The 19155-nt window shown below is 38.3% G+C and overlaps 2 protein-coding genes across 3 annotated transcripts in view; one reads left to right on the top strand and one right to left on the bottom strand.

The window, feature by feature from the left end:
* The window catches only part of WDPCP (WD repeat containing planar cell polarity effector), a 730102-nt gene that overhangs the window by 228555 nt on the left and 482392 nt on the right, over window positions 1-19155 (top strand). The window lies entirely within an intron of this gene.
* On the bottom strand, window positions 826-19120 carry MDH1 (malate dehydrogenase 1). Of its 2 annotated transcripts, none has more exons than XM_003830887.5 (9): window positions 18981-19120; window positions 13441-13539; window positions 12508-12604; window positions 10451-10626; window positions 8718-8840; window positions 3160-3336; window positions 2630-2743; window positions 1995-2084; window positions 826-1161 (listed from the first exon to the last, which is right to left on the bottom strand). In XM_003830887.5, exons 1-9 carry the CDS (start codon window positions 18981-18983, stop codon window positions 1036-1038), a joined length of 1005 nt encoding a protein of 334 aa, XP_003830935.1. In that variant the 5' UTR covers window positions 18984-19120; the 3' UTR covers window positions 826-1035. The 2 variants fall into 2 exon arrangements, with proteins under 2 accessions (XP_003830935.1, XP_034809143.1); XM_034953252.2 differs by lacking the exon at window positions 18981-19120 and adding an exon at window positions 18643-18782.

Raw genomic sequence — 19155 nt, forward strand, 5'->3', positions numbered from 1 at the left:
GCTGAAATAGACTGATTCATTATCACAAGGTGGGTTTCTATATTCTATTTAAATACGAGATTTATGCTTTATCTTTCTAGCCTTACTGCCTTCCCCTGGTTAAAAAAATGTATATATATCTATCTCAAAATTATTTAGGCAACCTGGGAAACATTCGAGTTTGTTTTCTTTTCTTCTTTTTTTTTTTTTTTTTTTTTTTGAGACGGAGTCTCGCTCTGTGCCCAGGCTGGAGTGCGGTGGCGCCATCTGCTCACAGCAAGCTCCGCCTCCCGGGTTCACGCCATTCTCCTGCCTCAGCCTCCCGAGTAGCTGGGACTACAGGTGCCCGCCACCACGCCTGGCTAATTTTTTGCATTTTTAGTAGAGATGGGGTTTCACCGCGTCAGCCAGGATGGTCTCGATCTCCCGACGTAGTGATCCGCCCGCCTCTGCCTCCCAAAGTGCTGGGATTACAAGCGGGAGCCACCGCGCCCAGTCCTCTTTTTTTTGAGACGGAGTTTCCCTCGTAGCTCAGGCTGGAGTGCAGTGGCGCAATCTCGGCTCACTGCAACTTCCGCCCCCCGGGACAACTTATTCTCCTACCTCATCCTCCCAAGTAGCTGGGATTTCAGACCTGTGCCACCACGCCTGGCTAATTTTTGTATTTTTAGTAGAGATGGGGTGTAACTATTTGCCCAGGCTCGTCTCAAACTCCGGACCTCAGGTGATCTGCCCATCTCAAGCTTCCCAAAGTGCTGGGATTACAGGTGTCAGTCACTGCGCCTGTCCGCAAGTTTGCTTCCTGAATAGACACTAAATATTAGCTAGAAACAGAGTCTGAGTCACTTTCATTTGAATATATATTTATTTAGAATGCACACTAACAGCATGACGATAAACTGTCATTCACAAACCTGTACCAAGAAGCACGTAATCTTTAAAATGTGTTGTTTTTCACAAGTAATTTAAGTATAGCATTATTATTATTTGGTACTTGAGTCAAAGACGACATTTAGATTCTTCAGCTTTGAAGCATTTAGTAGCATCATTGTCTAGTCAGGCAGAGGAAAGAAATTCAAAAGCACTTTCTTTTTCTTCTGTCAGTTCCTTTGCAGTAAGATCCATCTTCTCACGTGAGAAATCATTAATAGGGAGACCTTCAACAAACTTCCAGGTCTTATTCTGTTTGAAAATAATGCAAATAAGAGATTTAAACTGGAACTGATCTTTCAGTAAGCAACAACCTTGTTTGAACTTATATTTAGAGGTATATCGTTTTAAAGTCTGATTCTAAAGTAAATAAAAATCCAGATTTTAATTAATAGATAATTCTAATAAAAACTCAACACTTGAATTTTAAACCCCTTGAATCTAAAAAAAAAAAAAAACTTCAAAAATGACTGACTTTAGCACAGTTATAATAAAGAACAACACTGAAAACCATTGGTTCATTTAGAAATATACTATTTGTAGGTCTCTAATACTAGAGGCATAATAACATAGTGTCTAGTGGGAAGAGCTGAATCTTCCTTTCCAGATTAATTTCAATCATAAAAACTTTTAATGACCTGAAGCTGAAATACATATAGTTTTAAAGCTGAGAAAAATGTCTATTTTAGTAAAGGAACAATTTTCTAGATTAAGTGATAACATTCTGTTTTCTTTTTTGGGGGACAGGGTCCCGTTCTGTTGCCTGGTGGAGGGGTACTGTCATGGTTCACTGCAGCCTTGATCTCCTAAGCTCAAGTGATCCTCCTACCTCAGCCTCTCAAGAACCTAGGACCACAGGTGTGTGCCACCATGCCCGGCTAATTATTTTATTTTTGCAGAGAGGGGGTCTCACTATGTTGCCCCGGCTGGTCTTGAACTCCTGGGCTCAAGCAATCTTGCCACCTTGCCCTTCCAAAGTGTTGGGATTATAGGCGTGAGCCACTGTGCCTGGCCAATAATACCATTCTTAAGAGAAACATATAACTACTTCCTCAAAGAAGGGAAATAGCTCCAAAATACCTTACCTTGATTACAACAGGGAATGAGTAGAGCAGATCATCAGGAACACCATAGGAGTTGCCATCAGAGATAACACCCATGGACACAAACTCTCCCTGAAAATAACAATGTTTCACATACTCATGATGATTAGTTTACACAACTGACACATGAACTAATAAAATTAAACCAGGTGACCCTTTCTTACTATGTTCATAACATCATTACTGTGTAAGGAACTATCATCAGCACCAGGTACTGGTGACAAGGTAACTTTCATGGATATTATTTCATTCCACGCTTCCATATCATATGTGAAGTAGGCCAGGGAAACCTAATCCTTATTTTACAGATGAGGAAGCTGTGGCATAGAAGAAAAAAATCCACCCCTACTATGTATCAGGCATTGTGCTAGGTGTTTTCCATGTGCAATCTCCTTTAACCCTCACAACCCTGTGTATAATAGTAATGTCATGTAAAAGATGACAAAACAGCTCAGAAAGGTCAAGGCTAACAAACCCCGAAGTTTACTTGTTAATAGGCAGCTGAGCTGAGAAATGAACCTAACCTGACTGACTGCTAAGGCTATATTCTTTTTATATTATATCATCAGGCAACAAAAATAAAACAGAGTGACCTGTGCAAATCACTAAATCCTTACCTCTGGGGTTCCAAACCAGATGTCCCTGACGTGGTCACAGATGGCTTTTGCAGCAGACATGGCACTGGATAGTTTTCGAGCCTTGATGACAGCAGCGCCACGCTGCTGCACAGTCTGAGAAGGGGGCAGGTGAAGGCAGCAGTATTACTTGGTCATGATAGCAAAGTTTTCATTAATTCCAAGTCGACCTTGGGGTGAAAAGCTATGACCAGAGCTTAATGTTTCCCCTCCAAAATCATGCAACAACCCAATGTCAGCCTTACCAATCCTTCTGGAAAAAGGAAACTATATATCTCCATACAAAGTTTATCATAGGTCAGACAAAGACATGGATCTTGGTATAAATCTCAACTGCTGTGCTACACGTCACATCAGATCACACTAGATCATGACTGGCTTACTATGATCCGAAAAGTATGCAGTCATCAGAGCAACTGTGAAAGACCTGCCCTCTTTAAGGTTTTCTGCCCTAAGAGTCTCTCAAGAGTTCTTTATGCTCAGTGTTAAGAAGGCTCACAGATTTTTCTTACCGTGACAAATTCTCCCTTGAGCCAGCTGTCATCTTTCAGAGCTTCATAAACACCAACTTCCTTTCCTTGCAATTTCACCTTGGCATGGTTGACATCTGGATACTGAGTCGAGGAATGGTTTCCCCAGATAATGACATTCTTTACATCATTAGCAGTCACACCAAGTTTAAGAGCAATCTAGTTAAATTGAAAACAAATACATTACTGAGACAAATGGTTTTTATTTCCAATTGGGACCTGTTTTGACAAATGCCCTTAAATAAAGATAAAAAGCTTCTGAAATTTCAAGAGAACACAAGAGTTATATTGACTTGTAAAAAATGTAAATTTATTGCTTGGCAATTTCCTACAACAGCTTAACAGTGGTAACAACTGTGGACTTGAAACCTTATGGAGTAGAATGTTTAAGGGTATGAAGCATCCCATAGTTTGTGGTTAACTTATTAGTACAGTAGGTGTATCAAACATAAAACATTAATCGTTACTGTTATTTATTAATCAATTTACTATTTCTTGAATATGTAAATGTGATCTTTTGTTTCACTGTTAATGTTTACTTGGAGATGTCTTCTCAGTGCTTCTGAGTAATCAGGTATTTAGGCACTTTATATTTAGGTAAAATTTTTATTATATACCATATAGAAATTAATTTTCAAATAACCCTAAATATGAAATTTTAGAGTTGGATAGGACTCAAATTACCAAGATATGACTGTCTTCATTTTATATATCAGGAAACTGAAGGAAAGAGGTTTTATATATGTGTATGTGTGTGTGTGTACACACATATATACACTCTAAAATTATAACATATGTAACAATCTCTAGCTATAACTCCAGAAAGCACTTTAGGGTCCTGCAATGCCTTACAATCACATGTAGTACAGTAGCCACAAAAAAGGTTAGAAAGTTATGTCTTGGGCTGGGCATGGTGGCTTACGCCTGTAATCCCAGCACTTTGGGAGGCCAAGGCGGGCAGATCACCTGAGGTTGACAGTTCGAGACCAGCCTGACCAACATGGAGAAACCCTGTCTCTACTAAAAATACAAAGTTAGCCGGGCTTGGTGGCACATGTCTGTAATCCCAGCTACTTGGGAGGCTGAGGCAGGAGAATCGCTTGAACCTGGGAGGCGGAGGTTGCGGTGAGCCAAGATCGCACCACTGCACTCCAGCATGGGCGACGCAGCGAGACTGTCTCAAAAAAAAAAAAAAAAAAAAAAAAAAAGAAATGTCTTGGTAGATTTAAATAAAATCAGCCTGCTTGTTATTTGTCTGATAAGTTTATGTGCAGAAAATAAATTATGATCAGGTATATGTATAATTTGTTCCTAACTAGACAACAGAATTTATGATGAACCAGAAGGGAATGTGGAAAAATATTTTAAGAAGCTGATCTGTTTTGGTGACATTGTGGGCAATTCTTCCTTCCTCTGTGTCCCAAAAAGAATGGGAGAGAAAACTAGTTGTGCCAGAGTCTGTAGCTTTAGCACACATAAATAAAGCATTTGAGTATTTACCATGTAAGAAAAGGAATACACTTTGATATTTTAAGGAAAATTTTAAAATAAGGGTAATAACAGCTCCAAACTGAAACAACTCAAATGTCCTTCAAGAATGGTTAAATATGCCAGGTACGGTGGCTCACACCTATAATCCCAGCACTTTGGGAGGCTGAGGTGGGAGGATCAGGAGGTCGAGATGGAGACCATCATGGCCAACACGGTGAAGCCCCGTCTCTACTAAAAATACAAAAATTAGCTGGGTGTGGCGGTGTGTGCCTGTAATCCCAGCTACTCAGGAGGCTGAGGCAGGAGAATCTCTTGAACCTGGGAGGCGGAGGTTGCAGTGAGCCGAGATCGTGCCATTGCACTCCAGCCTAGGCGACAGGGCGAGACTCTGTCTCAAAAAAAAAAAAAAAAAAAAAGAACGGTTAAATAAACTGTATTATGTCTTACATAGGCAATGGAATAAATAAAAGGGGTAAGTGGAAAAACAACAAAAAGAAACAAACAACAACCTGGATGGATCTTAAAGGCATTAAACTGAGTGAAAAAGAGCCAGTCTCAAAAGGTTCCTTACTGCATGATTCCACTTTTGTAAATTCTCAAAATGACAAAATTATAGAGGTAGAGTGCAGAAAAATGATGTCAGGGACAGAGGGAGGTGTGACCATAAGGGAGAGTATGAAGGAGTTCTTTTGTGAGTGATGAAGAAATTCTGTACCTTGACTATGGGGGCAGTTACAGGAATCTACACTTGTAATTAAATGTCATAGAATCATTCATAAAGACACAGAAAAAAATAAGTGAATATAAAACTGGTGAAACTTCAGTAAGTCTAGTTAATAGTATTGTGTAGTTCATCAACTTCCTGGTTTTGATAATACTCTGTAGTTATGTAAGGTACCATCAATGGGTGATGGGTACATGGGCCTTCTCTGTACTATTTTTTTGTGACTTCTGAGTCTAAAATTATTTCAAAAGAAAAAGAAAAAAAAAAAAACCCAACCAACCAAGCGAAAAGGATAAAGATGAAAAAAAAAGGCCATTACCTAAAATGTCTGCAATGACTCGACTGGTCTTCATACTAATTTATTCAGTTAAGTAAGAAGTAAACTGTCTTTACTTTCACTCCCACTCTTAAACTAGTTGAGACTGCTTTCTTAAATCCTAAAATAGTTAAAAGTTTACTTAAAAATTTATGTTTGTGATATTGTAAATCACTTTTGACCGATTTAATCCCTGCAAGTCTTGCAAGTATTAGGACTATTATCTACAATATTTGCATTAGTCTCCACAAATTAGTTCACAGTTGGGTTTCTGGGGTACCCAGCTATTGATCTGCTTAGCCTGTGGGATAGGGTAGAGTGGCACGCTGTTCAATGAGTACCATTTTTTACGTGTGCCATGACCAGAAAGAACTGGGGAAGAAACTGCTCTTATATTTATACTTAAATTTAGCTGGTATGGTATATAGAAAAAGATAAATTTATACCTTGAACAATTAACTCAAGATATATATTACCAGGAAGTTAGAGCCTATAACTTCCCTTAATGTCTGCTTCAATGCTCCCAAGTACAGTGAAGACAAAATGCCTCTAGGCCTCTCCACCCTCAGTCCTCCTTGGCTCCCATGCCTTCCTTTGTTCTTGTTGCTGTCCTCCTCTTGCTCCTTCTATCTCTTGAGCTAATCCAGTTCTGTCTGGACAGCAAAGGCCAGGTACTTTGCATCCAGCAGATATAGTTTCTTAATATGATTCATGTCACAATTAGTCTAAATTAATACATACCCAGGATAACAGCTCTTTGCTCCCTTAGACACTCATGTCTGTCACATAGGTCTGTTGAAAGTTTTTGATTAATTCTCCAGCCCTAGTAATTTTCTTACAAGCTAACTGGTATCATTGTCAAATTACCTTATCTGGTATCAATGTCAAATTACCTTATCAGCAGACATAAATACAGCACTGGTTTGCAAATACACAGGCAAGTTCTGCAGGTGTTAAACAGTCCCTAAGTAGCTAAGGCCTCTGAATTCCAAGACAAAAATATCTAGCAACCAGTCCTGTAAGAAAAACTTATCTTTGGGTTTGTTATTTTTCTCACTGGATAAACAACTTCTTTTAGAGGAAGAAAGTGCTTCTTCAATGACTCCCTAAAAGCTCTCACTATGCCAGATTGACATGCTGAAACAATGCCTAGCCAAGGTCCCAGGAGTAACAAAGAACATGTCCCCAAGTGAAGGTTAAAGTCTGAGGAGATAGCACGTTCTTTCCTCTTTGCTCATTCAGACTTGAGCCCTGCAGTGAGAACTGTTTCAGCCACTAGGACAAAGTATCTCTTTGAAGTACCTTTGGAAGCAGAATTTTCCAATACCTATCTCCACCAAAGCCTCAGGTGAAACAACAAAAAGTGGTTGTTAGTGTCATTGTTGTAGGAACTTTCTTGTTGTAGGAACTAAATAAGTCACTTTCTGGCAATCCAGAGTTTACAACTGTAACATGTATAATATCTCTTCCTTTACAACTGTCCCACAGAACTCAAACTGCCTGCCATTCAAACAACTCCTATTTGTTCTCAGCTACCACCAGACCCAGCTCACAGCCTATAGCCTCTCAGGGAATATTTGCACTTTAAGCTAAAAATTTAAGGGTTGTTATCCAACAACCCTCTAAATTAGGAATGTTTAGGCTGTATGCTTCTTAGAAAGAAGAAATCAACTAATAATAGCAGCCAACCTTTCTTGTATTTACTATGTGCAGGCACCATGCTAAGGGCTTAAAACAGATCTTATTTAATCCTCATAAGAACTCTCTGAGGTAGATACAATTATTACATTTTAAACATTGAATATACTTTCTCAAAATCACAGAGCTAGTAAGTGGACTAAGGTTAGTTGATACCATTAGGTAAGAACATACATAAGGGTTTGGAGTCAGGCAAATCAAGGTGGCTCCGTAATTTATGAGCTGTATGACTCTGAGCAGGTTCTCTGACTTCCCTGGGCCTCAGTTTTCTTACCTAATGCAGGGATAATATGAGATACCCATATGGTTACTATAAAAATTAAATGGAAAATTACATGTATAGCATTCAATTTACAGTAGATGCTTAACAAATGTATATTCTTTTCTCTTTCACTAGGCATTCCAGAGCTGAAGGATTATTAATTCTCAGGTTAGGGCAGTAGTGCTTCAGCTTAGACCTCACAGCATCTTCTGGTTAACAACAATTTTTTTTTGAAACTAAAGTTATCTTCTCTAGAAGAAAAAGCACTGAACTCATAGACCTATCTAGCAGTGATGACCTACAGACAAGAAGGGATGGCCAGAAAAGCATTAGGGCAAAGGAAAGAGGTTCTGTCCAAGAACGGGCACCAGGACCAGTTAGATCTGAAAAAGCCTAGGAAACTAGCTCAGATCAGTTGCCTGGCTTCTAATTTTTTGAAAAGCTATTGTTAATTCCCTGGTCACTGGCTCCTTGGCATACTTATCTATGGCTCTAAGAGTAAAGAAAATTAGCAACAGACTTTAGCTCCTAAGTAGTGGAAGTAGGAAATTTTACAGATACACATAGAATATTAAAAAGACATAAAACTGAAAATTAAATATAAAATTAAAAATTAAAATCTGAATTTGATGGCTTAGCTGCAGCTAAAATAGAAGCAGAACCACACAATCACACAAAGCTCAAGTCTTTGTTTATATGAGATTATATGTATCTGAAAAAATTAAACTAAATTATGTACCATCATGTATAACTAATTTTTAACCACTGTAACAACAGAACATTAGTAACTGCATTTCATTATAGTTAGCAATTGAAATATAGTTAAAGACAAAATCAAGTGGGAAGTCCAGCCTCTGGTCCTTTAAGAGAATACATTTAAAGACTCCCTAACAAATGAATAATAATTTACTTTTAATTTAATAAAAGTAATAGGTTCCTAGTAAACAAAAACAAGAAAAAAGCACAAACTCAGATTCAGTTATTTTAAAAGTGAGAGAAAAATGTTTTAAAGTTGAACAACCACAAGATTTAAAAGACATTTTTCTTACTTGAGCTTTAGCTCGGTTGTGATCCAAACGAGTCAAGCAACTGAAGTTCTCCTTGGGGATGGATGGAGCCGACTTGGAAGCAGTCAGGCAGTTGGTATTGGCTGGATTACCCACAACAATAACCTAGGAGGAATGGAAGGCACTGAAGAGTTACAGACTATATAGTTACTAACTAATCTATGTTAAAATTTGACTGAAAATGTCTAACAGGTAGCCTTTGTACAGGGGAGGCCTGGGAAACACCAAATACAATATAGCATAGGAAAATGCATTTTAAGTTATAAAAATCTTTTATAAAATGGTAATAAAAAATTTTGAAATAATATCAGATTTATAGAAAAGTTACAACCATATTACAGAGACTGACTCCCATATATCTTTTTTTTTTTTGGTACCTCTTTTGACAAGCTGTAGACAAGATACTTCATTGTCTCTAAGTAGTGCAGTGCTGGCAAATATTTCTCACGAACAAGGACGCTTTGCAGAGGTGGAATTACTGTGCAAGGAGTACTTTACCTCCAAATAGCCTGCAATTTAGCAGTCTGAACAATCTTCTGATCTTTTACTGGCACCTGTGGATTTCTATTAAACTCATTTATACTATTTTCTGTGATGACAGAAAATAAGTTAACTATTTAAAATGAAGTGCACAGAAAGCAAAAAATGCAGATATCTATGAAATGTTATTGATAGAACATTATAATGGGCAACTTAAAAAATCTTAAAAAATTTTCTTTCACCTTTTTTTGAAAGATAGGAAAGTATATGGAAATCAGTTAAACCTTTAACCGGCAAGCCTATTTGCTGGGTGACAATTAAGTTCTAGTTAATTGATAGTTCACTAATAAAAGAAGGTTTGGCTGGGCGTGGTGGCTCACACCTGTAATCCCAGCACTTTGGGAGGCCAAGACAGGTGGATCACCTGAGGTCAGGAGTTCGAGACCAGCCAGGCCAACATGGTGAAATCCCGTCTCTACTAAAAATACAAAAATTATCTGGGTGTGGTGGCGCGCAACTGTAGTCCCAGCTACTCACGAGGCTGAGACAGGAGAATCGCTTGAACCCGGGAGGCAGAGGTTGCAGTGAGCCAAGATTGCACCACTGCACTCCAGCCTGGGTGACAGAGCAAGACTCCGTCTCAAAAAAAATAAAATAAAATAAAAAATAAATAAATAAATAAAAAATAAAAAAGGCTTACTGCAATATTAAGACATATTAGAATCTAAAGTAAATAGTTTGAACACAAAGAGAGAACTATAAGTCATACTGACTCAATTCTTGAAGAGACAAGCATATTAAAATTCCTCTGCATTAAGAAAATCTGAGCATTCAGAAACCACTATCTTCTATTCCTGAGAATAAACTTACCTTACAGCTAGCTATCTCCTTTCACAATCACACACAAATTTAAATGTCTAAATAAATAAATATTCCCATGCAGCAAAAATGCACCAGAAGGTCCTGTGCCTTCTCTATATGTTTAAGAACTAATACTAAATTTTCACGTTATACTAATAGGAAAAATATTTTTGAGCACTCTGAATATAGATTTCTACACTGTAAGAAAAAACCCAGAAAGGGAGAGCTTATCAAGCAAAACTCTAGAGCCGTATTTACTGATGATTGTACAGAACTAGAAAAAAGGGCAAATAATTTTGGTTTTGCTTAAATGCTAAAAGCATAAGTTTCAAATGCTAATAATGAAAAATCACATAAAATACAGCGTTGGTCACCTTAACTGACTTCTTGGCGTATTTATCTAAGGCTGCACCCTGGGATTTGAAGATTTTCACATTTGCTTTCAGTAAATCTTTTCTCTCCATGCCTTCCCTTCTTGGCATGGAGCCCACAAGAATGGCCACATCCAGGTCTTTGAAGGCAACCTCTTCTTTATCTGTTGCGATGACATCTGTGGACATGGCAATAAATACGCAGAGCTACTTAAACATCAAAGTTTGAAGTTTTCTTTTTCATATTGAATCTACCCATTAATTCTTTCACTTGTTGCAAGTGTTTACATATCACACTGATATACATTTCAGGAGCCTAAGAAAGATAATATATTAATTTAACAATCATAACATTAGAAATGTCAATAGATTTATTTTGCTTTTCCTGTTTCAATAATTATCTTAAATGTCAAAACTCCATAGCTTTTATCTTTTATAATCATATATGATGCAAGATATAATGACGACTTTTGAAGTGACACTTGTTATTCACACTAATTACCACACAACACAAAAGAGCAACTAATTCACCTAACCTTTAAACTACAATTACTTTAAGGTCTAAGACACCAATCACAAATTTAAAAATAATAAATGTTTATTGAGGAGTTTTGTGCCAGGATAATGCTAAGAGATTTATATTACTATCAAATTTAATCTTCACATTTTATAGATGGAGACACTGAGGTTTAAAGAGATTAACTCGCCACCATCAAAAGATAATGGAGCTGTAATTCCAGCCTAGGTTGGTCCAGAGTTCAACCACTACGCTCCAGTGCTAGTACAATAAGCAAACATCACTTGCTTTTTGACTAAAGAACATAAGTCATCGCACTTCTTTGTTGATTGTATTAAAAAAGCTATGACCAACATTCAGCATTTTCACTGGAAAATTGGCTAGTTGCATCATAGTCAAGGCTGCCATAAGTCTGAAAATGGGCATAGACAGGAACACCAGTTGGAGAAAAAAAAAATTATCTTCCTCTTTCCCAGTCACATGTCCTTATTTGCTGAACTTTCCCTTCCCTGTCATATTCATATCTGGCAGAGGACAAACCAACAGCAATCTGGGCCCTTTAGAGAAAAAGCACAGGGAACTCAGCAGAGAAAGGAATACAAATGGGAAAAAGCAGCAAAGCTGATTTGGAAAGAGCTGTGGGTGAGAAAAGGGAACCAACAGAATAGTGTGGGCAGTCATGTATTCTTCTACAGAACTTTGCAACCAAAAGACTTAGATGGCAGAGTATCCCTTCTAGCAAATGTTTATTCAACAGATGAAGAATTTTAAGGAAAGTTTTTCTTGGAAGGTATATATTATTTTGCTTTGTGCAAACTTCTAGGAGAGTATCATTAATTAATCCTTACCAAAAGAAAGACTATGATGAAGAAATAGCTGAAGAAAAATATTTAAATTAATTTAGAATATTTTAATAAACTTTTCGATCAAATTTAAGGCTTCCTTATTATATCTGTGTTATAGTTCAATGATTTGCAAAGGCCCTTAGCTGAGCTCTTCTGGGTTTTTTCAAACTATAGAGCATATGGTAAGGACAATTTACACTATGTCTCAACCTGATGATTGGTAGATGGGATGGGGACCGTGTAAGAGGAACCAACCAACTTCCAGAGCAATGTATAGCTATGAAGGACATCCTTCAAAACTGAGAAAGTTTTCCATTACAGGATGCTACTATTACCATTTAAGCAGACTCCGTAACAACACAATGTAGACAATTCCTACATTGTCTATAATGTGTGTGTGTGTAGACAATTTCAGGTGTATAACCCTTGTGCAATATTACACTTAACTGGTATAATAAATTATATACACACACACACTGGGGAAAAAAGGATAGTCCTTTACCTGACATTGATTGTTGCTCATTTCTTACCCTTATTTATCCTTGGTATACATAAGTAGTTAATAAGTAGTGGTAGTTCAAAATAAAAAAATCCTCTTATGAAATAATTTCTAATTGAGAGCCTTTAACAAAAACCTAAAACCTGTATTTTGTAAGAAATCAAATACCATAAAATCCCTTCTCCACTCCCCAACCCACCTTTCAGGAGGGGAAGGGCACAGTCTTGCAGTTCCATTAGGACACCGTCCAGGACACCCATCATGGGGGTGATATCCAACAGCACAAGAATTATAGGCTACCAAATAGCAAGGACAGCATCTGTTAGTGTAGGCTATTTCATTTAGACACAAGAAAGTCTTTTCACATAGTTTTTATTTGGTATGTACATGCATGTAATTCCCATTAATTAGTCATGATAATTATTTTAGGAGGTCAGGTATCTAGCACTATGCCACTTTCAGAAAGAAGGATGCTATAAAACCAGCATTGGTTTGCTAACAGACACAGTGAGAGGAATCACCACTACTCAATTTTAACAGTATATGAAAAAAACATTAAACTGAGTGACATGCCATAGCTTGCTCTTATTGTTAATAGCTGTATATTTGATTTCAGTTCATGGAAAGCTAAGTACAGTATCTGACATGAAAGAATAATTCAGTATCCATGGATCAAGAAACTGAATAAATGAATACCTTAGAAAAGGATTTTAGTGTATATTAATCAGGCTTGCTGGAAGTCGGAGTGCCTGCTTCAGCTGGGAAGCAGATTTCCTTACTCTTTTGGTTCCAAAGGCCATTTATGAACAAGGGAGTGCTTACTGAGTAACTCTCTCCCACATGACTGTAAGTTACTGTCATTAGTGATATCTCCCATTGACTGACACCTGCTGGTTGCACCAAGTCAACTGAGTACAATATATGGAAGAGTTCTCATTTGCAAAGTGTTTTCAGTGCCTGGAGGCGTACATATAAATACCTTAGTAGCTTCCATTTATAGCAATGTGCCTATTACATTTACTGGGATTACATATTCCTTCACTGTTTAACAATTTGTGTACAACTAAATACAGATTTTTATTAACCATATTCTTACTCTAATAACTTAAGATTTATAGACACCTGTTCCTACCTGATCTTTACCAAAGACAGATCCATTTCCAATACTGTACAGCAGTGAATATGCAATTTGACCAGCTGCTCCAGTCACAAGGACTCTGATTGGTTCAGACTGTAATGAAAAAGACCCATTAACATCTTTAAGTACTACTGTACCTTAAAAATATCCAGGATTTTAATCTATAGTAAGAAATCCACATACTTTAAAAGTGAATGTAAAATTTTAAAGTCCTTTTGCATCTGGCTCAGTAGAAAATGAATGTGCTGCATATTTACGTGGTGTTATTTAACTCTCACCATGTAGGGAGCTAAAAGTGTTACCCTGGATTTACTTACATAATCTTATCCACCTTTTTTGGGATATTTTACCACTAAAATAGGCTCAACAATGTTGATGTGTTCAGTATGTGGTGATCCAAACCCTGGCAGCCACTAGAGCCACACAAATCCTTATTATGCAAAGCCCCCACTCCCATCTGCTCAATATAATCTTCATACCAAGAAGAAGAGTGAAAGAGGCTAAAACTTTCCATTTACATTGAGCCAAAACATTTAAATAAGACAATTAATCGTGCTTCAACTTTGTCTGGAGGAGGAAAAACAAGATTTTTTATTTCGGGAGAAACAACAGCAACATGTAGTGACAGACAGCTGACAACCTGATTCCAAGGGAAAATTATTTTTAAAAGCAAGGAGGGAAGACATACAAACAGAGATTTCAACAGTTCCTGAACAAAATACAGACATAGAAACAAAGATAACTGATATTCAAAGTGATGACTCTGAGTAAAAAAAGACTAAGCTGACAGAATTTTAAAAGATAGAAATATATCTATTAAAAAGAACAAAACAATAATGTTTAGAAACGTAATGGGTAGGTTTAGTTAGACAGAAAAATTCAGTTAAGGTGAACCATTCCTTTCCCCGATAATGCTGGGTAAATGTACTTCCACTGTCACCTTTACCCCTACCTGCATGGAGAAATGGTCCACTGATGTGACTAAGCCTAGAAGTGTTTGGTTTCTTTTTACTTAAAGTTCCTTCTTCCAGATGAGAGTCACGTCTCTGAGACGAAACAAGGATGGATAGCCTCGAAGGCTTCTTTTAAGCTTCTGACACTAAGCTCTGAAAGTCAGCAGCACTCAGCAATTTGGTACTCACTCATAGAAGTCAAAGAAAAAAAAAATTTTCAAAAAAGAAGTGTCAGGCCAGGGATGGTGGCTCATGCCTGTAATCTCAGCACTTTGGGAGGCCGAGGCAGGCGGATCACCTGAGGTTGGGAGTTTGAGACCAGCCTGACCAATATGGAGAAACCCCGTCTCTACTAAAAATACAAAATTAGCTGGGTGTGGTGGCAGGCATCTCCCAGCTATTTGGAAGGCTGAGGCAGGTGAATCACTTGAACCCGGGAGGCAGAGGTTGAGTGAGTGGAGATCGTGCCATTGTATTCCAGCCTGGGCAACAAGAGCAAAACTCCTTCTCAAAAAAAAAAACAAAAAACAAACAAACAAAAACAAAAAGCGTCAACTGGTGTAGAGAAATGAATTTGATCATAGCCAACTACATACTACACAATATTTTTTTCTAATTTATTACTATTTATAGAAAAATCTTTAATGGCCTACACGTTTTTCATTCTGTCATTTTCCCTTCTTTCCTTGAAGTAGAGTAGGTGAGGAAAAGGGAATACAGGAAGAAATTATTACTCCCTTTCCCTTTAGAATATGAGATCCTTAAGGACAGGAACTTTGTCTATTTTATTTACTGCTGTATCTCAATTGCCTAGAACAACACCTGTCCTGTAGTTGGAACTCCGATATTTGCTTGAAGGAATAGCTGGGTCCTGTAAAACTATCAAAAAGATGGAAATGTATAAGAACTGTTTGAAAACATATGTAACGTGCTTTAAAAAATTTTTAAAGATATTTTATTTATTTAAGCTATTTCAGGCTGAGTGCAGTGGCTCACACTTACAATCCCAGCGCATTGTGCGGGGGGACAAGGCGGGTGGATCACTTGAGCCCAGGAGTTCGAGACCAGCCTGGGCAACATAGTGAAACCCTGTCTCTTAAAAAAACAATTTAGCTGGGTGTGGTGGCAGATGCTGTAGTTCCAGCCACTCAGGAGGCTGAGGTAGGAGAATCACTTGAGCCTTGGAAGTTAAGGCTACAGTGAGCCATTACTGTGTGAGTGCACTTCAGCCTTGGTGACAGAGTGAGATCCTGTCTCAAACAAAAACTTATTCATATATACTATGAAAACAAAAGGTATTTTATTCATATATATTATGTATTGAGAAAACTGGAAACTTAGTGACCACAATAGTTCCAACTATAGCTAACAAAATTGTCATTAGTACTAATGATATTACCTTATAAATCCACTGATGAACTGTTTTCTCATTTAATTCATTCATTAAACAAAACATCATTAAGTTCCTATCATGTACTTGGTACTATTTTAGGCCAGGGAATCCATTGGTGAATCACGTGAAGGAAACAAAAGGATACACCAATTTTCTAAAACGGGGCTAGAGAAGCAGTAGAGAGTAGTAATTAAAGAGATGGACTCTGGAGCCAGACTTTCTGTGTTCAAGTCCTGGCTCCACAACTCATTAACTGCATGCTCTAGGACAAGTTACTTAACCTTTCTGTATTATTTCCCCATAGTAAAATGGAGATAATAATAGCAATTACCTAACAAACAGAGTAGTTTTAAGGATTAAAAGAGTTAACACACAAAGCACTAAGAACAGTACGTAGTGAGTATTTATAATTATCATCACAGAATTTTCCTCTAAAGACTTTAATAGCCTGTGGTTTTCTATTTACATTTCTGTTGCTCTGTATTAGGCCATGAAGCGCTCTTGAGAACCTGTCTTTGATATGGATTTGCATTTCCACATAGTGTTCAAAAAGTATTTGTTGAATGAAGGAAGGTTAGGGTATAAAGTATGAACAGATACTACTTCAATGAACAGCAAACTAGGATAAGAAAAGGGGGGCTGGAGAGAGTGAAGATCACTATCTATTAACTTCCCATAAGGTCACCTATATGGTTAGAATAATGCAGTCAATTTTAGTAGCTACTTAAAAACATGTTCACAGTATCGCAGTCCTTAGTGAAGGGGTTGTGGCCACCTAATGAACAGTTAATTCCACCTCAGCAGTTTTCTTCTGTGTCTTTGGGGAAATTACTTTCCCAGCTAGGTAATTCCATCTTATTAATGGTAGTATGAGGCTTAGTTAGTGTTTGAATGTCTGAAGATGAAACAGAGAAAGAAAAGTCCATGTATGGTTCTTTCTGCTCTTCTGCAACATTGCAGTTGAAAAGCAGGAGGGTGGGAGAGTCCTGCTGACTTTCACAATGTTATAGTGTGAACATAGGTTACTATTCTTTGCTCAGATATCTGGGCAGTCTGCCAAGATCCAAAAAAGGAATGTCTTTGCTTTTAGCAGGGCACCAATGACTTTCCTGCAGATGCAGGCTCTGTGCTAACTTCTCAGCTATAAAGATTGAATTTAAGTGTCTCTGTTATTCCACAGACAGATCCACATATTTCTTTTTCACTTTCAAATTTATATATATTTCTAAATTACATGTATTTCTATAACACAAAAAACTAAGCATACCATTTAGATTCCTTCATACAGTTTATTTTGCTGTCACTCCCTATAGACAACAAGCAAAGAATCCTCCGCTTTGAATGAGCTTACAGAAGAAGGCTCTTTTCTAACTCTGTCCATTCACACACCCTCCTGAGGGGGCAGGGAAATTGAGTCATGTGTGAGTTTGCTGTCAGTTCCAGCAAACTGCCAGACAAATTCTTCCTCATGTTCTGTCTCTGTGTTATCTGGCACCCCAGTGACCTTCCAACGGTGGGGCCTTGCTAGGGAAACTAGCTAAGAATCTGGGGCCCAAAATCTCTGTGACCTTGGGAAAATTATCTGACCTCACCAGACTACATTATAAGAGTAGATAATATAATCTCCAAATTCCCTTTTAATTCTACAATTCCAGTATTTTGAACTGCAAGGAATAAAGCTATCAAGTCATCTACATGCTGATAACATATTTGAGTTTGTATATGCAGTATGAACTGGTAACTTCATCCGGAATCTCAGCTAGTAAAAATAAGTTTTCAGGGAGTTGAGTACACTGTCTCTCCCCCGCTGCGAGACCTCACTGCGGTGGTCCCTATAAAAATAAAAATTCAGAAAGACTTGGTAAGTGTAAGACACAATATAGAAAAATGGCAAGAGTGTGAGACTCTTGGGGCAAATCACATTCTCTCTGGGTCTCGATAAACTCAATTTTAAGATCTGAAGTGGGGAGATTCGTCAAGATGGCCTTTAAAAGAGCCCATTCAGTTCTAAAAGCAAAAAGTCCAAGGTTCTCAGATAATAAGTACCTCTGCTTTCTAGCTAAGGTTATTAGGACAGAAACTACCGAAACCATAATTTAAATGACTAATTATGTGACAAAACATTTAGGAAACCTAGGTTTAACACCTACTGGAAATTAGTAGCTGTCTCCACTGGCCCCGTTAGACAGGCAGAGAAAGTAATGCCCTTGCCTTGAAAACGTGTCTTTTCAGGTTCTGGGAAATTTCCAATTCATTCAAACATTTCTCCACATTCTCCAGCCATTTTAGTATTTTGCAGATAAAGTAGGAAAAACAGTCGCAACTATAAATACAAGCCATTGTATTGATAATATGAAGCGATTTCTCTGAGTTTGATGACAAATGTCACCTTCAAGCAGTACGCAGATTATTCCTACGCCAGAGTTCCTTCACCAACTCTCCCCCTCCCCCTCTCTTTCAGCAGAGACAAGCGATGGAGATGCAGGTTACCCAGGTCTTCCATGACAAAATGGTTACTCTGTTACATTTAAGAGAGGTGCTTCTGGAATTCACAACATACAGTTCAATAAAGAATATTTGCAGTAGTTATTTGGTTAGTGATGCTGTCACTTCAATATGTCCTGGCATTACAAAAAAGGTCAATGAACGGGTTCCAAATAACATTTTGAGAAATTAGATATGGCGGAAACACGTCTCCTGCAAACGCAGATCGTAATCTGGAGCACCTGGTAAATACTACCTTTCCAGCTTTTTGCTTTCAAGTTCCCTGTGACAAAAGCCGTTATAAACACTGTGGGCAAATGAGGAGAAAAAGGGGTTAGGACCCAACCTTTCCCTTCCATCGCAAACCTTATCGTCCTTATCAAACACCGTAACGTCCTTTGGAAAATAGCTGCAGCGTCGCATTTTGTCCTCCCGCCATGCAGCAGGATTAAGATCGCTCCTCTCCCAGGACAACTACTTCTCCAGAGTCCTCCTAAGAGCGCCCCATACCCCGCAAGGTGGAAATCAATCCCTTCCCATTACTGGGTCACTGCGACAATCCCCAGAAGATGAGTCCGAGCTTGCCAAAGGGCGCGAAGGACAGTGCCTTGCACAGCTGCCTCCCAAAAGTCCCTAAAGTGCAAGAAACCCCACACAAGGGCGCGAGAGCCAGAGGTGGGCAGGAACCCGGGGCCCACACTCACCATGATTGAAAACTGCGGGGACAATTTCAACAACTGCAAAATGAGCCTCAGAGAGTCAGGTCACCTCTACCGCGGAACTGACTCGGAGAGGGCGAGCGGTGTTAGCGAGAAAAGGCTCCGCTCCCGACGCGGCGCTCTCTGGGAACTGTAGTTTACGCTGTCCTGGTTGTGGCGC

The sequence above is a fragment of the Pan paniscus genome, chromosome 12, assembly GCF_029289425.2.
Source record: "Pan paniscus chromosome 12, NHGRI_mPanPan1-v2.0_pri, whole genome shotgun sequence".
NCBI classification, from domain to species: domain Eukaryota; kingdom Metazoa; phylum Chordata; class Mammalia; order Primates; family Hominidae; genus Pan; species Pan paniscus.